The sequence below is a fragment of the Electrona antarctica genome (assembly GCF_951216825.1).
Source record: "Electrona antarctica genome assembly, chromosome: 3".
NCBI classification, from domain to species: domain Eukaryota; kingdom Metazoa; phylum Chordata; class Actinopteri; order Myctophiformes; family Myctophidae; genus Electrona; species Electrona antarctica.
The window spans coordinates 54,411,516-54,427,698 of record NC_136808.1 but is presented as its reverse complement, the minus strand read 5'-3'; the positions used below and the strand labels follow the sequence as shown (position 1 = coordinate 54,427,698).

Below are 16,183 nucleotides of genomic sequence, written 5' to 3'. Positions count from 1 at the left end.
GGTACGGACAGACACGTAAACTAACAAAGCCAGTTGTAGGAGTGGTTTACACCACTCAAAAATGTACCCGTGTCTGTTCGTACCAAAAAATATATGCCAGGGACCCCCATAGGAGAAGAGGTTTGTGGCTCTAGCAGTGATTCTAAAACATTTAAATTTCAAGGACCCCCAGTTTGACAGGCATTAGGCTACGGACCCCCATTTAATGGCCTTTCTATCTCTGGGACCACCAATTTATATTGTAAAATCAATGTTAATTTAACTCTGAGATTGTACCCTAATGGGTCCATTTGGTTCCATGTGTACACTCTCTGAGTTACAGAACCATAAGGATCCATTTTGGTTCCTAACTATCATTTAGCTGGGGACCCCCTGGAACTCCCTCAAGGACCCCTGGGGGTCCCCGGACCCCACTTTGAGAACCAATGATATAATCCTTAACACCTTTTCCTTATTTTTATTTATCTTTTCTCCTTTTTTGCATTAATGCACAGGAACTATAGCTTCATTATTTATTTTAGTTTGTTGATGTGTTTCTTCTTTTTTTCCACTTGATTTTGCATCAGTAGACTTTAGTTAGCCTATATGAAATATAAACAGGATTTATGTTTAATCATTTACTGGAGACTGGAGACATGTTCCCACCGTCCTCCCCGAGCCCAGCGTCCATGTTGACTCCTCCCCGAGCCCAGCGTCCATGTTGACAGGAGAGATGATCAGAGGAGCAGAGTTTATACCACCAGCACTAAACTCAGGACAGAAGAATGGATAGAGTCTCTCAGTGAAGGAGCAGCCAGTGAAAGAGTAGAGATTTACTCTGGTCTCCACATCATAAAAGGAGACCAGACCCTCCTCATAATCCACAAACACTCCCACTTTCTGGAGCTCCTGTCTTACAGCTGGGAGGAGGACAGCAGGGCCAGCATGAGCCGCATACTCATCTCCATTCCTCAACCTTATAGTCCAGTAACCATAGTTGGGTCCCAGATAGATTGGTCCCTTCCTGTTGATGGACTCTCTGGCCACTCCTATTGTCCACTCAGTCTTCCCTCCAACCTGGACCTCATAGTAAAACCTTCCTGAGGAGAAGCTTTGTTGTCCTAAGACATAGAGACATGGAAAGAATCTCTCTCTGTTGTCTGGGAGATTCTTCCTTACGTTTCCATCACTCACTTGTTTTCCATCCTCAGACAGGATGAGGTATGGATGTGCTGTATCAGGGTCCAGAGTAACATCCACCTCATATTGCTGGATCCTCTTCAGCTCAACATCACACAGCTGCTTCTTCATCTCTTGACTGAGTGTCTTCTCCAGCTGAGACACAGCTGTCCTCACTGGCCCCACATGTGAAGACTGATGGACATTGACCTTTGCCCAGTCCTTGGTGGGTCTCCACCCTGTGTTGTTAGAGGTGAAGTTTTGGAGGAGGTGGCGGTGGTCTTCAGTGTGTGAGAGCTGTTTCAGCTCAGAGCTTCTCTTCTCTAACTGAGTGACTTCCTGTTGCAGATCTTCAATGAAGCCTTCAGCCTGTTTCTCTGTTGCTTTCTGCTTCTCTTCAATCACACCAATGAGCTCAGCCTGGCTTCTCTCAACACAGCTGATCAGAGCAGTGAAGACCTGCACACTGTCTGCTATCACTGTGTCTGCATCTTTCCTGCTGAGCTCTACTGAGCGTTTGACCTCCTGAATCTTCACTCGTCTCTCCTGGATCATCTGCTGGATTTCAGCCTCTGTCTCTGCTTCATATTCTTCTTTCAACTTGTTGCTCCTGAACTGTTGAACCATCTCAGAAATAAAAGTATTGACAGATACGTCTGGCCTCGCATTGAATATCTTTGCACACAGTGGACACTTGCACACATCACTAGTGTCCCAGTAACGTGTGATACAAGCTTTGCAGTAGTTGTGTCCACACGGAGTGGTGACTGGATCAGTGAACACATCCATACAGATGGAACACAGGAAGTGCTGTTCAGACAGGAGACCGCTGGCGGACGCCATTTCTACAGCGCTGAGAATCAAAGTGAAAGTGGAGGAAGCGTCAGGTTGAAGTGGTGAGAACTAAGTGCTGTCTTGGAGAGAAACACTGCTTCTATAGAGCTCTGATGGATGCCACGTCACATCTCGCTGATGTCACCATGAGTCACGTGTCTACATATCCATATATGGAGTTGTTTTACATCAGCATGATGTCATCAGCACTAGACGTCTCTGCCGTCTCCATATATGGAGCTCCAGATCAACCCAACGCCCAAATATGGAGTGTCAATACTCAGTGTGTAACCGTGGCAACCTATCAAATGCCTTAATATGGACATACCGGGTTTGTTTATGGTTATGTCTGAGTCAGAGTGCCGTGACCATTAAAGACTATTTTAATATAGGACTACTGGCCTACTTGGAACGATGCAAGTTGGAAATGAATGCCCCACCCAGTTATTATGTCTGTTCCTGTTATGCCCATATATGGAGTTCTTTGTCAGGCATGCCCAAATATGGAGTCCATGCAGATGTCAGAACAATTATTGTGATTGTAGAAAATTCCCCATAGCTTCATTTATTTGCCCTGATTTTGTGCAGGCCTAATTTGGGCAACCTTCTAGTCATCTTTAGGACCCAACCTTTTCTACTTTAGTTCAGGCTTCTGTTTGGGCACTCCCTAATGCAACAGGACCCCAGTTGTCTGTACTGTGCAGTTTTACATGCAGCTGCACAGACAGACCTGACCAACACAATGTGTTCTAGAGGAAGGAAGACTCTGTTCCTGGTTCTCAAACATTTTCATGTCAAGGACCCCCAGTTTGACAGGCATTAGGCTACGGACCCCCATTTAATGGCATTTCTATCTCTGGGACCACCAATTTATATTGTAAAATCAATGTTAATTGTCTCCACCAGGCCGAAGGCATGGGGAGAGAGTATGTTTTGCACTCCGTCCGTGTGTGTGTGTGTCCGTCCGTGTGTCCGTGTGTCCTTCCGTCCGTCCGTTACCAGCTAATCTCCGGCACCGTTAACCCGGTCGATGCCAAACTTTGCACACACACTCCCTGGATGCCAACGATGAACCTCTGCCCTGCATTTTCCAGAACGGCCTGTTATAGCGCCACCATGAGGCAGCTTTTCACATTGTTTACCTAAAACTGCACCGATCTGCGTGAAACATTGCATGCACACTCCCTAGAGGCCAAGGACAAACCTTTCACCTGCATTTTCCGCATCTGCCTTTCATAGCGCCACCAGGAGGCCGACTTTTGTAAAACACATTTTTTGATATTACTCCTCCAGATTCTGTCCAAAAATCTCACAAATCGTTACACAGTATCTCTATGGTCATGTGCTCAAGTCGGATCTGTCCGATATTTCATATTCCATCCTAATTGGCTATAATTGGCTTTCACAGTTTGCAAGATTGCCCCGTTTTGAACAAAAGCCTCAAATCATGAACGCAGCATGCAATTTACGTGAAATCTTTCACACATTTTCTTACTAGGCTGAGGAATATATCCCACCCTTTTCACATTGGCCTGTTATAGCGCCACCAACAGGTTGATTTCTGCAAAACACATTTTTGGAACAAAATGCCTCAAGTCATCCAATTGCCATCAAAAGCAAACATGTTTATATTACTCCTAAACATTTTGCCAAACATCTCACACAGTCCTATCCTCCTGGTGGAGACCTGTGCCCAGAAGGGCACTTTTTCTAGTTTAACTCTGAGATTGTACCCTAACGGGTCCATTTGGTTCCATGTGTACACTCTCTGAGTTACAGACCCATAAGGATCCATTTGGTTCCATGTGTACACTCTCTGAGTTACAGACCCATAAGGGTCCATTTGGTTCCATGTGTACACTCTCTGAGTTACAGACCCATAAGGATCCATTTGGTTCCATGTGTACACTCTCTGAGTTACAGACCCATAAGGGTCCATTTGGTTCCATGTGTACACTCTCTGAGTTACAGACCCATAAGGATCTATTTGGTTCCTAACTATCATTTAGCTGGGGACTTCCTCAAGGACCCCTGGGGGTCCCCGGACCCCACTTTGAGAACCAATGATATAAGACGATCGTCTGTCCCAACACACAGCGTCTTGTCCTCGGGTCCCGGAAACAATAATTCATGTATCAACAAATACAAACACTTATGTACAAAAAACATGGAGGAAATTATATGTACCTCCCCTTGTGTTCTCCTGATAGATGGTTTATTTTTTTTGCTAGTGAATTATTAGTGTGATTTGTGAGCTTTACCATAATCACAGTAATCCTTCAACACTTTTTCATTATTTTTGATTATCTTTTATAGACCAATTATTTGTTTACAAACATTGAGACTGGGTGCACGGGTGACTGTTTCATGTAATCAATTCCCAACAGATCTCCAAACCTGTTGTTTTGGGGAGCGCTGGTTTCAGTCCATTCAATCTCTCTTGTGTGTTGGCTAGTAAGATGCACCCTAGGAGACATTTATACTTCATTGTGTGTTGGCTAGTGAGATGCACCCTAGGAGACATTTATACTTCATTGTGTGTTGACTAGTGAGATGCACCCTAGGAGACAGTTATACTTCATTGTGTGTTGGCTAGTGAGATGCACCCTAGGAGACATTTATACTTCATTGTGTGTTGGCTAGTGAGATGCACCCTAGGAGACATTTATACTTCATTGTGTGTTGGCTAGTGAGGTGCACCCTAGGAGACATTTATACTTCATTGTGTGTTGTCTAGTGAGATGCACCCTAGGAGACATTTATACTTCATTGTGTGTTGACTAGTGAGATGCACCCTAGGAGACATTTATACTTCATTGTGTGTTGGCTAGTGAGGTGCACCCTAGGAGACATTTATACTTCATTGTGTGTTGGCTAGTGAGATGCACCCTAGGAGACATTTATACTTCATTGTGTGTTGTCTAGTGAGATGCACCCTAGGAGACATTTATACTTCATTGTGTGTTGGCTAGTGAGATGCACCCTTGGAGACATTTATACTTCATTGTGTGTTGGCTAGTGAGGTGCACCCTAGGAGACATTTATACTTCATTGTGTGTTGACTAGTGAGATGCACCCTAGGAGACATTTATACTTCATTGTGTGTTGGCTAGTGAGATGCACCCTAGGAGACAGTTATACTTCATTGTGTGTTGGCTAGTGAGATGCACCCTAGGAGACATTTATACTTCATTGTGTGTTGGCTAGTGAGATGCACCCTAGGAGACATTTATACTTCATTGTGTGTTGACTAGTGAGATGCACCCTAGGAGACATTTATACTTAATTGTGTGTTGACTAGTGAGATGCACCCTAGGAGACATTTATACTTCATTGTGTGTTGGCTAGTGAGATGCACCCTAGGAGACATTTATACTTCATTGTGTGTTGACTAGTGAGATGCACCCTAGGAGACATTTATACTTCATTGTGTGTTGGCTAGTGAGGTGCACCCTAGGAGACATTTATACTTCATTGTGTGTTGACTAGTGAGATGCACCCTAGGAGACATTTATACTTCATTGTGTGTTGTCTAGTGAGATGCACCCTAGGAGACATTTATACTTCATTGTGTGTTGGCTAGTGAGATGCACCCTTGGAGACATTTATACTTCATTGTGTGTTGACTAGTGAGATGCACCCTAGGAGACATTTATACTTCATTGTGTGTTGGCTAGTGAGATGCACCCCAGGAGACATTTATACTTCATTGTGTGTTGTCTAGTGAGATGCACCCTAGGAGACATTTATACTTCATTGTGTGTTGTCTAGTGAGATGCACCCTAGGAGACATTTATACTTCATTGTGTGTTGGCTAGTGAGATGCACCCTAGGAGACATTTATACTTCATTGTGTGTTGACTAGTGAGATGCACCCTAGGAGACATTTATACTTCATTGTGTGTTGGCTAGTGAGATGCACCCTAGGAGACATTTATACTTCATTGTGTGTTGGCTAGTGAGATGCACCCTAGGAGACATTTATACTTCATTGTGTGTTGACTAGTGAGATGCACCCTAGGAGACATTTATACTTCATTGTGTGTTGACTAGTGAGATGCACCCTAGGAGACATTTATACTTCATTGTGTGTTGACTAGTGAGATGCACCCTAGGAGACATTTATACTTAATTGTGTGTTGACTAGTGAGACGCACCCTAGTGAGACATTTATACTTCGAAGTCCAACAGTATTGCGCACAGAGAACAGCTGATACAAGCTCACATCGCATCGCGGATGTGACTGCTGTGAGCGTTAGGGTTTAATACCGGGATCCCAGGATCGGTCTGGCTTGATGAGTTGTCAAATGTCCAATCTGAACCCTCCCATCATTTATCTATGAGTGGTCAAATGTCCAATCTGAACCCTCCCATCATTTATCTATGAGTGGTCAAATGTCCAAATCTCACAAAAAACGGCACACATGATCTCCGGACCCATCCGATTACAACACCAACTGCAGAATTTTGGTAGTGCGTGTCGTTCGGCCGTAATCGTCGTCCGAAGATAGTAGGAGGGGCCTATTTGACAAAAAATGCAATAAATCACGAACGGAATGTCCAATCCATCCCAAATTTGAATCACATGTCGCGGGTGGTTCAATCAACCAAAAGCAATTCCATTTTCATCCATAGGGGGCGCCACAAATGCCAAAAATGTAACCGTATGGTGTAAAAACATGATTTTGGGGGGATAAATCCCCTCCGAATTACTTACGCATGATCACAAGGTTGACGCAACATTGTAATTGGCTAGCAATATCAGTGGGAGGGGCATATGTAAGCGACTGCGGCAACCACACTTTGCAATTTTTAAAATTGCGACCTTTCTAGTTTAACTCTGAGATTGTACCCTAATGGGTCCATTTGGTTCCATGTGTACACTCTCTGAGTTACAGACCCATAAGGATCCATTTTGGTTCCTAACTATCATTTAGCTGGGGACCCCCTGGAACTCCCTCAAGGACCCCTGGGGGTCCCCGGACCCCACTTTGAGAACCAATGATATAATCCTTAACACTTTTTCCTTATTTTTATTTATCTTTTCTCCTTTTTTGCATTAATGCACAGGAACTATAGCTTCATTATTTATTTTAGTTTATTGATGTGTTTCTTCTTTTTTTTCCCACTTGATTTTGCATCAGTAGACTTTCGTTAGCCTATATGAAATATAAGGATTTATGTTTAATCATTTACTGGAGACTGGAGACATGTTCCCACCGTCCTCCCCGACCCCAGGAGAGATGATCAGAGGAGCAGAGTTTATACCACCAGCACTAGTCTCAGGACAGAAGAATGGATAGAGTCTCTCAGTGAAGGAGCAGCCAGTGAAAGAGTAGAGATTTACTCTGGTCTCAACATCATAAAAGGAGACCAGACCCTCCTCCTCATAATCCACAAACACTCCCACTTTCTGGAGCTCCTGTCTTACAGCTGGGAGGAGGACAGCAGGGCCAGCATGAGCCGCATACTCATCTCCATTCCTCAACGATATAGTCCAGTAACCATAGTTGGGTCCCAGATAGATTGGTCCCTTCCTGTTGATGGCCTCTCTGGCCACTCCTATTGTCCACTCAGTCTTCCCTCCAACCTGGACCTCATAGTAAAACCTTCCTGAGGAGAAGCTTTGTTGTCCTAAGACACAGAGACATGGAAAGAATCTCTCTCTGTTGTCTGGGAGATTCTTCCTTACGTTTCCATCACTCACTTGTTTTCCATCCTCAGACAGGATGAGGTATGGATGTGCTGTATCAGGGTCCAGAGTAACATCCACCTCATATTGCTGGATCCTCTTCAGCTCAACATCACACAGCTGCTTCTTCATCTCTTGACTGAGTGTCTTCTCCAGCTGAGACACAGCTGTCCTCACTGGCCCCACATGTGAAGACTGATGGACATTGACCTTTGCCCAGTCCTTGGTGGATCTCCACCCTGTGTTGTTAGAGGTGAAGTTTTGGAGGAGGTGGCGGTGGTCTTCAGTGTGTGAGAGCTGTTTCAGCTCAGAGCTTCTCTTCTCTAACTGAGTGACTTCCTGTTGCAGATCTTCAATGAAGCCTTCAGCCTGTTTCTCTGTTGCTTTCTGCTTCTCTTCAATCACACCAATGAGCTCAGCCTGGCTTCTCTCAACACAGCTGATCAGAGCAGTGAAGACCTGCACACTGTCTGCTATCACTGTGTCTGCATCTTTCCTGCTGAGCTCTACTGAACGTTTGACCTCCTGAATCTTCACTCGTCTCTCCTGGATCATCTGCTGGATTCCAGCCTCTGTCTTTGCTTCATATTCTTCTTTCAACTTGTTGCTCCTGAACTGTTGAACCATCTCAGAAATAAAAGTATTGACAGATACGTCTGGCCTCGCATTGAAGATCTTTGCACACAGTGGACACTTCCACACATCACTAGTGTCCCAGTAACGTGTGATACAGGCTTTGCAGTAGTTGTGTCCACACGGAGTGGTGACTGGATCAGTGAACACATCCATACAGATGGAACACAGGAAGTGCTGTTCAGACAGGAGACCGCTGGCGGACGCCATTTCTACAGCGCTGAGAATCAATGTGAAAGTGGAGGAAGCGTCAGGTTGAAGTGGTGAGAACTAAGTGCTGTCTTGGAGAGAAACACTGCTTCTCTCTAAACTCAGGGAGTGACGGACGTCCTTTATATAGAGCTCTGATGGATGCTACGTCACATCTCGCTGATGTCACCATGAGTCACGTGTCTACATATCCATATATGGAGTTGTTTTACATCAGCATGATGTCATCAGCACTAGACGTCTCTGCCGTCTCCATATATGGAGCTCCAGATCAACCCAACGCCCAAATATGGAGTGTCAATACTCAGTGTGTAACCGTGGCAACCTATCAAATGCCTAAATATGGACATACCGGGTTTGTTTATGGTTATGTCTGAGTCAGAGTGCCGTGACCATTAAAGACTATTTTAATATAGGACTACTGGCCTACTTGGAACGATGCAAGTTGGAAATGAATGCCCCGCCCAGTTATTATGTCTGTTCCTGTTATGCCCATATATGGAGTTCTTTGTCAGGCATGCCCAAATATGGAGTCCATGCAGATGTCAGAACAATTATTGTGATTGTAGAAAATTCCCCATAGCTTCATTTATTTGCCCTGATTTTGTGCAGGCCTATTTTGGGCAACCTTCTAGTCATCTTTAGGACCCAACCTTTTCTACTTTAGTTCAGGCTTCTGTTTGGGCACTCCCTAATGCAACAGGAACCCAGTTGTCTGTACTGTGCAGTTTTACATGCAGCTGCACAGACAGACCTGACCAACACAATGTGTTCTAGAGGAAGGAAGACTCTGTTCCTGGTTCTCAAACATTTTCATGTCAAGGACCCCCAAATTGACATTTATTAGCCTGCGGACCCCCATGTGACAAATATATGCCAGGGACCCCCATAGGAGAAGAGGTTTGTGGCTCTAGCAGTGATTCTAAAACATTTTAATTTCAAGGACCCCCAGTTTGACAGGCATTAGGCTACGGACCCCCATTTAATGGCATTTCTATCTCTGGGACCACCAATTTATATTGTAAAATCAATGTTAATTTAACTCTGAGATTGTACCCTAACGGGTCCATTTGGTTCCATGTGTACACTCTCTGAGTTACAGACCCATAAGGATCCATTTAGTTCCATGTGTACACTCTCTGAGTTACAGACCCATAAGGGTCCATTTGGTTCCATGTGTACACTCTGAGTTACAGACCCATAAGGATCCATTTGGTTCCATGTGTACACTCTCTGAGTTACAGACCCATAAGGGTCCATTTGGTTCCATGTGTACACTCTCTGAGTTACAGACCCATAAGGATCTATTTGGTTCCTAACTATCATTTAGCTGGGGACTTCCTCAAGGACCCCTGGGGGTCCCCGGACCCCACTTTGAGAACCAATGATATAAGACGATCGTCTGTCCCAACACACAGCGTCTTGTCCTCGGGTCCCGGAAACAATAATTCATGTATCAACAAATACAAACACTTATGTACAAAAAACATGGAGGAAATTATATGTACCTCCCCTTGTGTTCTCCTGATAGATGGTTTATTTTTTTTGCTAGTGAATTATTAGTGTGATTTGTGAGCTTTACCATAATCACAGTAATCCTTCAACACTTTTTCATTATTTTTGATTATCTTTTATAGACCAATTATTTGTTTACAAACATTGAGACTGGGTGCACGGGTGACTGTTTCATGTAATCAATTCCCAACAGATCTCCAAACCTGTTGTTTTGGGGAGCGCTGGTTTCAGTCCATTCAATCTCTCTTGTGTGTTGGCTAGTAAGATGCACCCTAGGAGACATTTATACTTCATTGTGTGTTGACTAGTGAGATGCACCCTAGGAGACATTTATACTTCATTGTGTGTTGGCTAGTGAGATGCACCCTAGGAGACATTTATACTTCATTGTGTGTTGACTAGTGAGATGCACCCTAGGAGACATTTATACTTCATTGTGTGTTGGCTAGTGAGATGCACCCTAGGAGACATTTATACTTCATTGTGTGTTGACTAGTGAGATGCACCCTAGGAGACATTTATACTTCATTGTGTGTTGGCTAGTGAGATGCACCCTAGGAGACATTTATACTTCATTGTGTGTTGGCTAGTGAGATGCACCCTTGGAGACATTTATACTTCATTGTGTGTTGACTAGTGAGATGCACCCTAGGAGACATTTATACTTCATTGTGTGTTGGCTAGTGAGATGCACCCTAGGAGACATTTATACTTCATTGTGTGTTGACTAGTGAGATGCACCCTAGGAGACATTTATACTTCATTGTGTGTTGGCTAGTGAGATGCACCCTAGGAGACATTTATACTTCATTGTGTGTTGACTAGTGAGATGCACCCTTGGAGACATTTATACTTCATTGTGTGTTGGCTAGTGAGATGCACCCTAGGAGACATTTATACTTAATTGTGTGTTGACTAGTGAGATGCACCCTAGGAGACATTTATACTTCATTGTGTGTTGGCTAGTGAGATGCACCCTAGGAGACATTTATACTTCATTGTGTGTTGGCTAGTGAGATGCACCCTAGGAGACATTTATACTTCATTGTGTGTTGACTAGTGAAATGCACCCTAGGAGACATTTATACTTCATTGTGTGTTGACTAGTGAGACGCACCCTAGTGAGACATTTATACTTTGAAGTCCAACAGTATTGCGCACAGAGAACAGCTGATACAAGCTCACATCGCATCGCGGATGTGACTGCTGTGAGCGTTAGGGTTTAATACCGGGATCCCAGGATCGGTCTGGCTTGATGAGTGGTCAAATGTCCAATCTGAACCCTCCCATCATTTATCTATGAGTGGTCAAATGTCCAATCTGAACCCTCCCATCATTTATCTATGAGTGGTCAAATGTCCAATCTGAACCCTCCCATCATTTATCTATGAGTGGTCAAATGTCCAATCTGAACCCTCCCATCATTTATCTATGAGTGGTCAAATGTCCAATCTGAACCCTCCCATCATTTTCAAACATGTTTGATATTTATATGGAATTATGGATCACTCTCAACTCGAGGGCTGCAACGGGAACGGGAACGGGAGCCAGCGGGACCCAACGTAAATGTTGGCGGCGCTCAGCGGGACTCCGCGAATCCTGCATCCTCCTGCAATAGAGCACCGAAGTCCTGACGTCACTTTCAGTAGAGGGCGTCAGTCCCCAGGTTCATGTATTTTTTTATTTGCATTGTAATCTCCATAGGGGGATTTTAGATTGCCTCATATAAGAACTGTGTTACCGATCACCCAGGCCTTTTCACTCATATGGATATGAAGCATATGGACTGAAGGTGGACTGAAGGTGGAAATGTACAAAGAGTAACAAAATAAGCGTTAGAAACGAGCCAAACAACCCATAGACTACATTTCCCGGTAGGCGGGTGGCTGCATCTACAACAGAAACTGAATGTCTATTACGTTTATTTTTATTTTTATTTTATTGATATTTAATGTTTCGTGGTTAGTACGAGTCGAGTCACCACCAGCTGAGCTTACGTCAACGAGGAATCTCAGGAACGCAATGTGTTGACAGCTGGGCATGACGTATATTAGCAGCGACATTGCCTTCATACGTAGTTTCAAGGCTTTGGAATTATTCTCCAGAAACTGGCTGTATCAAATATGAATAGACATCATTAACGACGCACAGCCACTCCCCTGACAGAAAGGCCGGGGTGGTCGGTTTATTTTTCAAACACAGTTCTTATATGAAGCGACCTAAAATCCCCCTATGGAGATTTCACTGCAAATAAAAAATCACACCCGTGTGAACTGAGTGGTGCAAGGTCTTATATAGCCTGATCAGCTGTGGTCACTGACGTAATGTCAGTGACGTAATGTCTCATTCCGGCCAATCACAATGCACCATGCTCATTTTTTGGTACGAACAGACAGACGGACAGACGGACAGACAGACACGTAAACTAACAAAGCCAGTTGTAGGAGTGGTTTACACCACTCAAAAATGAGCATGGTTGCTATGGTCACCCAGTTCACACGGGTGTGATTTCATTACGTCAGACATTACGTCAGACCACAGCTGATCAGTCTATATAAGACCTTACACCACTCAGTTCACACGGGTGTGATTTTTTAAAGATGGAGTGGCATGATGTTTGTATTTTTTCCAGTTTTTCATGTGTTTATGATCATGTGACAGTACTTCATTACACCCCTTGGTGTGGTTGTTATAAAAAGCAGTGATACAGTGACATCACAATATCATCCCCTCCCCTAACCCCTCCCCCTTTATCATACAACCCCAGCTGTGGGTGCGGCTTCAGTTCAGGTGGATCCATCACCACCCATCAGGCAAACGTAATGAACATAAAAACTACATTTTAACAAATACTGTACACTTTTCTTCCTCCTTATTTAATAATAATACCTGATGATCATGTTTTAGGGTGGAAAAAAATAACGGCACTCCATCTTTAAGCAGACTATTGTCAGTTGGTAGAGAGAGCGGAACGCGGAAACCACTTAATCGGCCACGTAGGCGGACTAACGCATGCCCCCTACTGGGAGCCGTGTGAAATGGCGTGACGGCCGGGGGGTCCTGTCATGTCGGAGACACGTTTTCGACTTTTCGCAACTCAACACTATAGAGAGTATGACTATATGACTTTGTATGACAAAAAAGGTTATTTACTCAATAAAGCACACTTTCCCCCCTTTAAAACATCATGTCTTAATTGTCTTAGCCCTTTGGAAGACCCAAAGTTTGCGACTTCCCCAGTACTGTTGCAAATCAATAATTATTAGTTATATTCACATTAATCATAACAAAAAGAATTAGCGCAGTAGGACTGTACACACAGGGCACTGATGAATGGGAATCAGATATACAAAGACATTACTGTTTCATTTCTAAATCATTCACAGTAATTAGTAGTATTAATCATTTTTAAATGATCAAAAAATGAATCAATTAAACATTAATTTACCATTTTGTTTTTAGAGAATTACACAGGAGATCAGGGACAGGTGTAATATGTAGCAACACACTATACTATTACTAATGGCTTATTGCAGTGATTCTCAAAATAGAATTTCAAGGATATGCATTAGGGAAACTTTGACAGGAAAAGACTCGCTCACCGTATAGAAAATAGAAGTAAAACTCCTTAAACTGAGACTTAGAAAAATATTTTTTCTTTATTTTAACATGCTCAAAGTGCTCGTGCTCAAAGTGCAATTAAAAAGCAAACGTTTCGGTCCTAGGACCTTCGTCAGTGCTATAAGGATATGCATTAGGCCACTCACGGACCCCCATTTGATACCCTTTGTCTGGGACCCCAATATACAGTACACTGTGCTATTTTAACTCAGAGAGTGTATAAATACATGTGTACACTCTCAGAGTTACAGACCTGTTATGGTCAATTTCGAACACCTGGTGGGCCCCGGACTTGATGTTGAGAACCAGTGACTTGAATGGATGCACCTCATTGCATTGCATGCACTTTATTCTGGACAGACTCTGGGTCTGACGTTGAAAACAGACAAAAATAAACGTTTAATTGAATGACCACTCTGGGTTGATAATTATGAATTATTGGAGGGGATCTCAGATGCTGTCATGCTAGCACAGAGAAGTGCAACGTGGTTCCTTATTGGAGGGGATCTCAGATGCTGTCATGCTAGCACAGAGAAGTGCAACGTGGTTCCAGTAGCTGTCATGCTAGCACAGAGAAGTGCAACGTGGTTCCAGATGCTGTCATGCTAGCACAGAGAAGTGCAACGTGGTTCCCATGCTGTCATGCTAGCACAGAGAAGTGCAACGTGGTTCCAGATGCTGTCATGCTAGCACAGAGAAGTGCAACGTGGTTCCAGATGCTGTCATGCTAGCACAGAGAAGTGCAACGTGGTTCCAGATGCTGTCATGCTAGCACAGAGAAGTGCAACGTGGTTCCAGTAGCTGTCATGCTAGCACAGAGAAGTGCAACGTGGTTCCAGATGCTGTCATGCTAGCACAGAGAAGTGCAACGTGGTTCCAGATGCTGTCATGCTAGCACAGAGAAGTGCAACGTGGTTCCAGATGCTGTCATGCTAGCACAGAGAAGTGCAACGTGGTTCCAGATGCTGTCATGCTAGCACAGAGAAGTGCAACGTGGTTCCAGATGCTGTCATGCTAGCACAGAGAAGTGCAACGTGGTTCCAGATGCTGTCATGCTAGCACAGAGAAGTGCAACGTGGTTCCCATGCTGTCATGCTAGCACAGAGAAGTGCAACGTGGTTCCAGTAGCTGTCATGCTAGCACAGAGAAGTGCAACGTGGTTCCAGATGCTGTCATGCTAGCACAGAGAAGTGCAACGTGGTTCCAGATGCTGTCATGCTAGCACAGAGAAGTGCAACGTGGTTCCAGATGCTGTCATGCTAGCACAGAGAAGTGCAACGTGGTTCCAGATGCTGTCATGCTAGCACAGAGAAGTGCAACGTGGTTCCCATGCCTTTCAGCTCGAGACCCAAAAGATACATTTACACAAGAGAGATGTACACAAATATCATGGTGTCCTATTTCAGAAATAGTGAAAAAAGCAGATCTACAAGCTTACAACGTGTCGCAAGGCGACGTGAGCAAAAAAAAAAAACGAGTCCCGACCCATTGTTTGCTAAACACTGACTGCTGTGTGACGGTATAGCCAGATCCAATGCAATGTCATTGCAATAAATAGTTTCATTAAGATGAAAGTGTCCTGACTGGAGGTTTGTTGATGCCGCCTAGAGGCTCATTAAAGCAGTCTTTCTCTGTTCTTGAAAGCCTTTCCTCGGGCAAAGAGTGGTGCATAGAAACTCTCCAAACCAACACAATATTTTTACTGTCTTTCAGATCGATGCCCGGGGGTGAGGAATGGCGTCAACACATCTGACCTTTGATCTGGCCCTCAACAACAGGAGTCCAGACAGTGGCCTTGTGGTTAGAGTGTCTGCACGGAAACTGGGAGGTCGGGCAGTGGCGTGCACAGACATTTAGAGGGGCAGGTGCTCAAGTGAAAAAAGGGCACCTTGTGCAGCGCGTGAAACCGTCCGGTTGTCTTAATAGTGTGATATTTATAGATTTTGGGGCCTAAATAATATATTAGAAGCTTTTTATCAAGAATTGATCAATGTCACCTTGGTCCACATACTGTACAAAAAAATAAAAGTTATAATAATTATAATTTTTTTTTTTTTTTTTTTTTCCAAAAGGGCACATTGCCAAAAGGGCAGGGGGTGCTCTAGCACCCCCTAGTGTCTATCTGTGCACGCCACTGAGGTCGGGGGTTTGATCCCCGGCTGGGTCATACCAAAGAATGTAAAAATCGGGACCCAATGCCTCCCTGCTTGGCACTCAGCATCAATGGGTTGAATTGGGGGTCAAATCAACGAATGATTCCCGAGCGCGGCGCACGCTGCGGCTCACCGCTCTAAGAGATGGGTCAAATGCGGAGAACACATTTCACTGCGGTAACGTGTGTGACTATTCGTACGACTTTGAGTCCTGCAGGGCTGTCCTAGCCTGGGCAGCCAGCATTCCTTTTCGGGTTTATGATCTGGTCGGAGCGACTGGAGCGGATGATATCGTTACATCATGTTGTAGTCACTGTTTTGTAGTCATCAGGTCGGAACCCTCGAAACCAGAACATCCTTTCCCTCA

At 44.1% G+C, this 16,183-nt stretch overlaps 1 protein-coding gene and 1 long non-coding RNA gene across 2 annotated transcripts; one reads left to right on the top strand and one right to left on the bottom strand.

Moving 5' to 3' along the window:
- Window positions 1-609: 609 nt before the first annotated feature.
- On the bottom strand, window positions 610-8,527 carry LOC306919863 (E3 ubiquitin-protein ligase TRIM39-like; the record flags this gene model as incomplete). The annotated part of the gene is made up of 2 exons (XM_079496412.1): window positions 610-1,725; window positions 8,339-8,527. 2 exons carry the CDS (start codon window positions 8,525-8,527, stop codon window positions 610-612), a joined length of 1,305 nt encoding a protein of 434 aa, XP_079352538.1.
- Window positions 8,528-9,246: 719 nt separating this feature from the next.
- On the top strand, window positions 9,247-15,692 carry LOC306920874. The gene is made up of 3 exons (XR_013789704.1): window positions 9,247-9,427; window positions 15,377-15,528; window positions 15,561-15,692. It is a non-coding gene; the product is annotated as an uncharacterized lncRNA (long non-coding RNA).
- The last annotated feature ends 491 nt before the right edge of the window (window positions 15,693-16,183 follow it).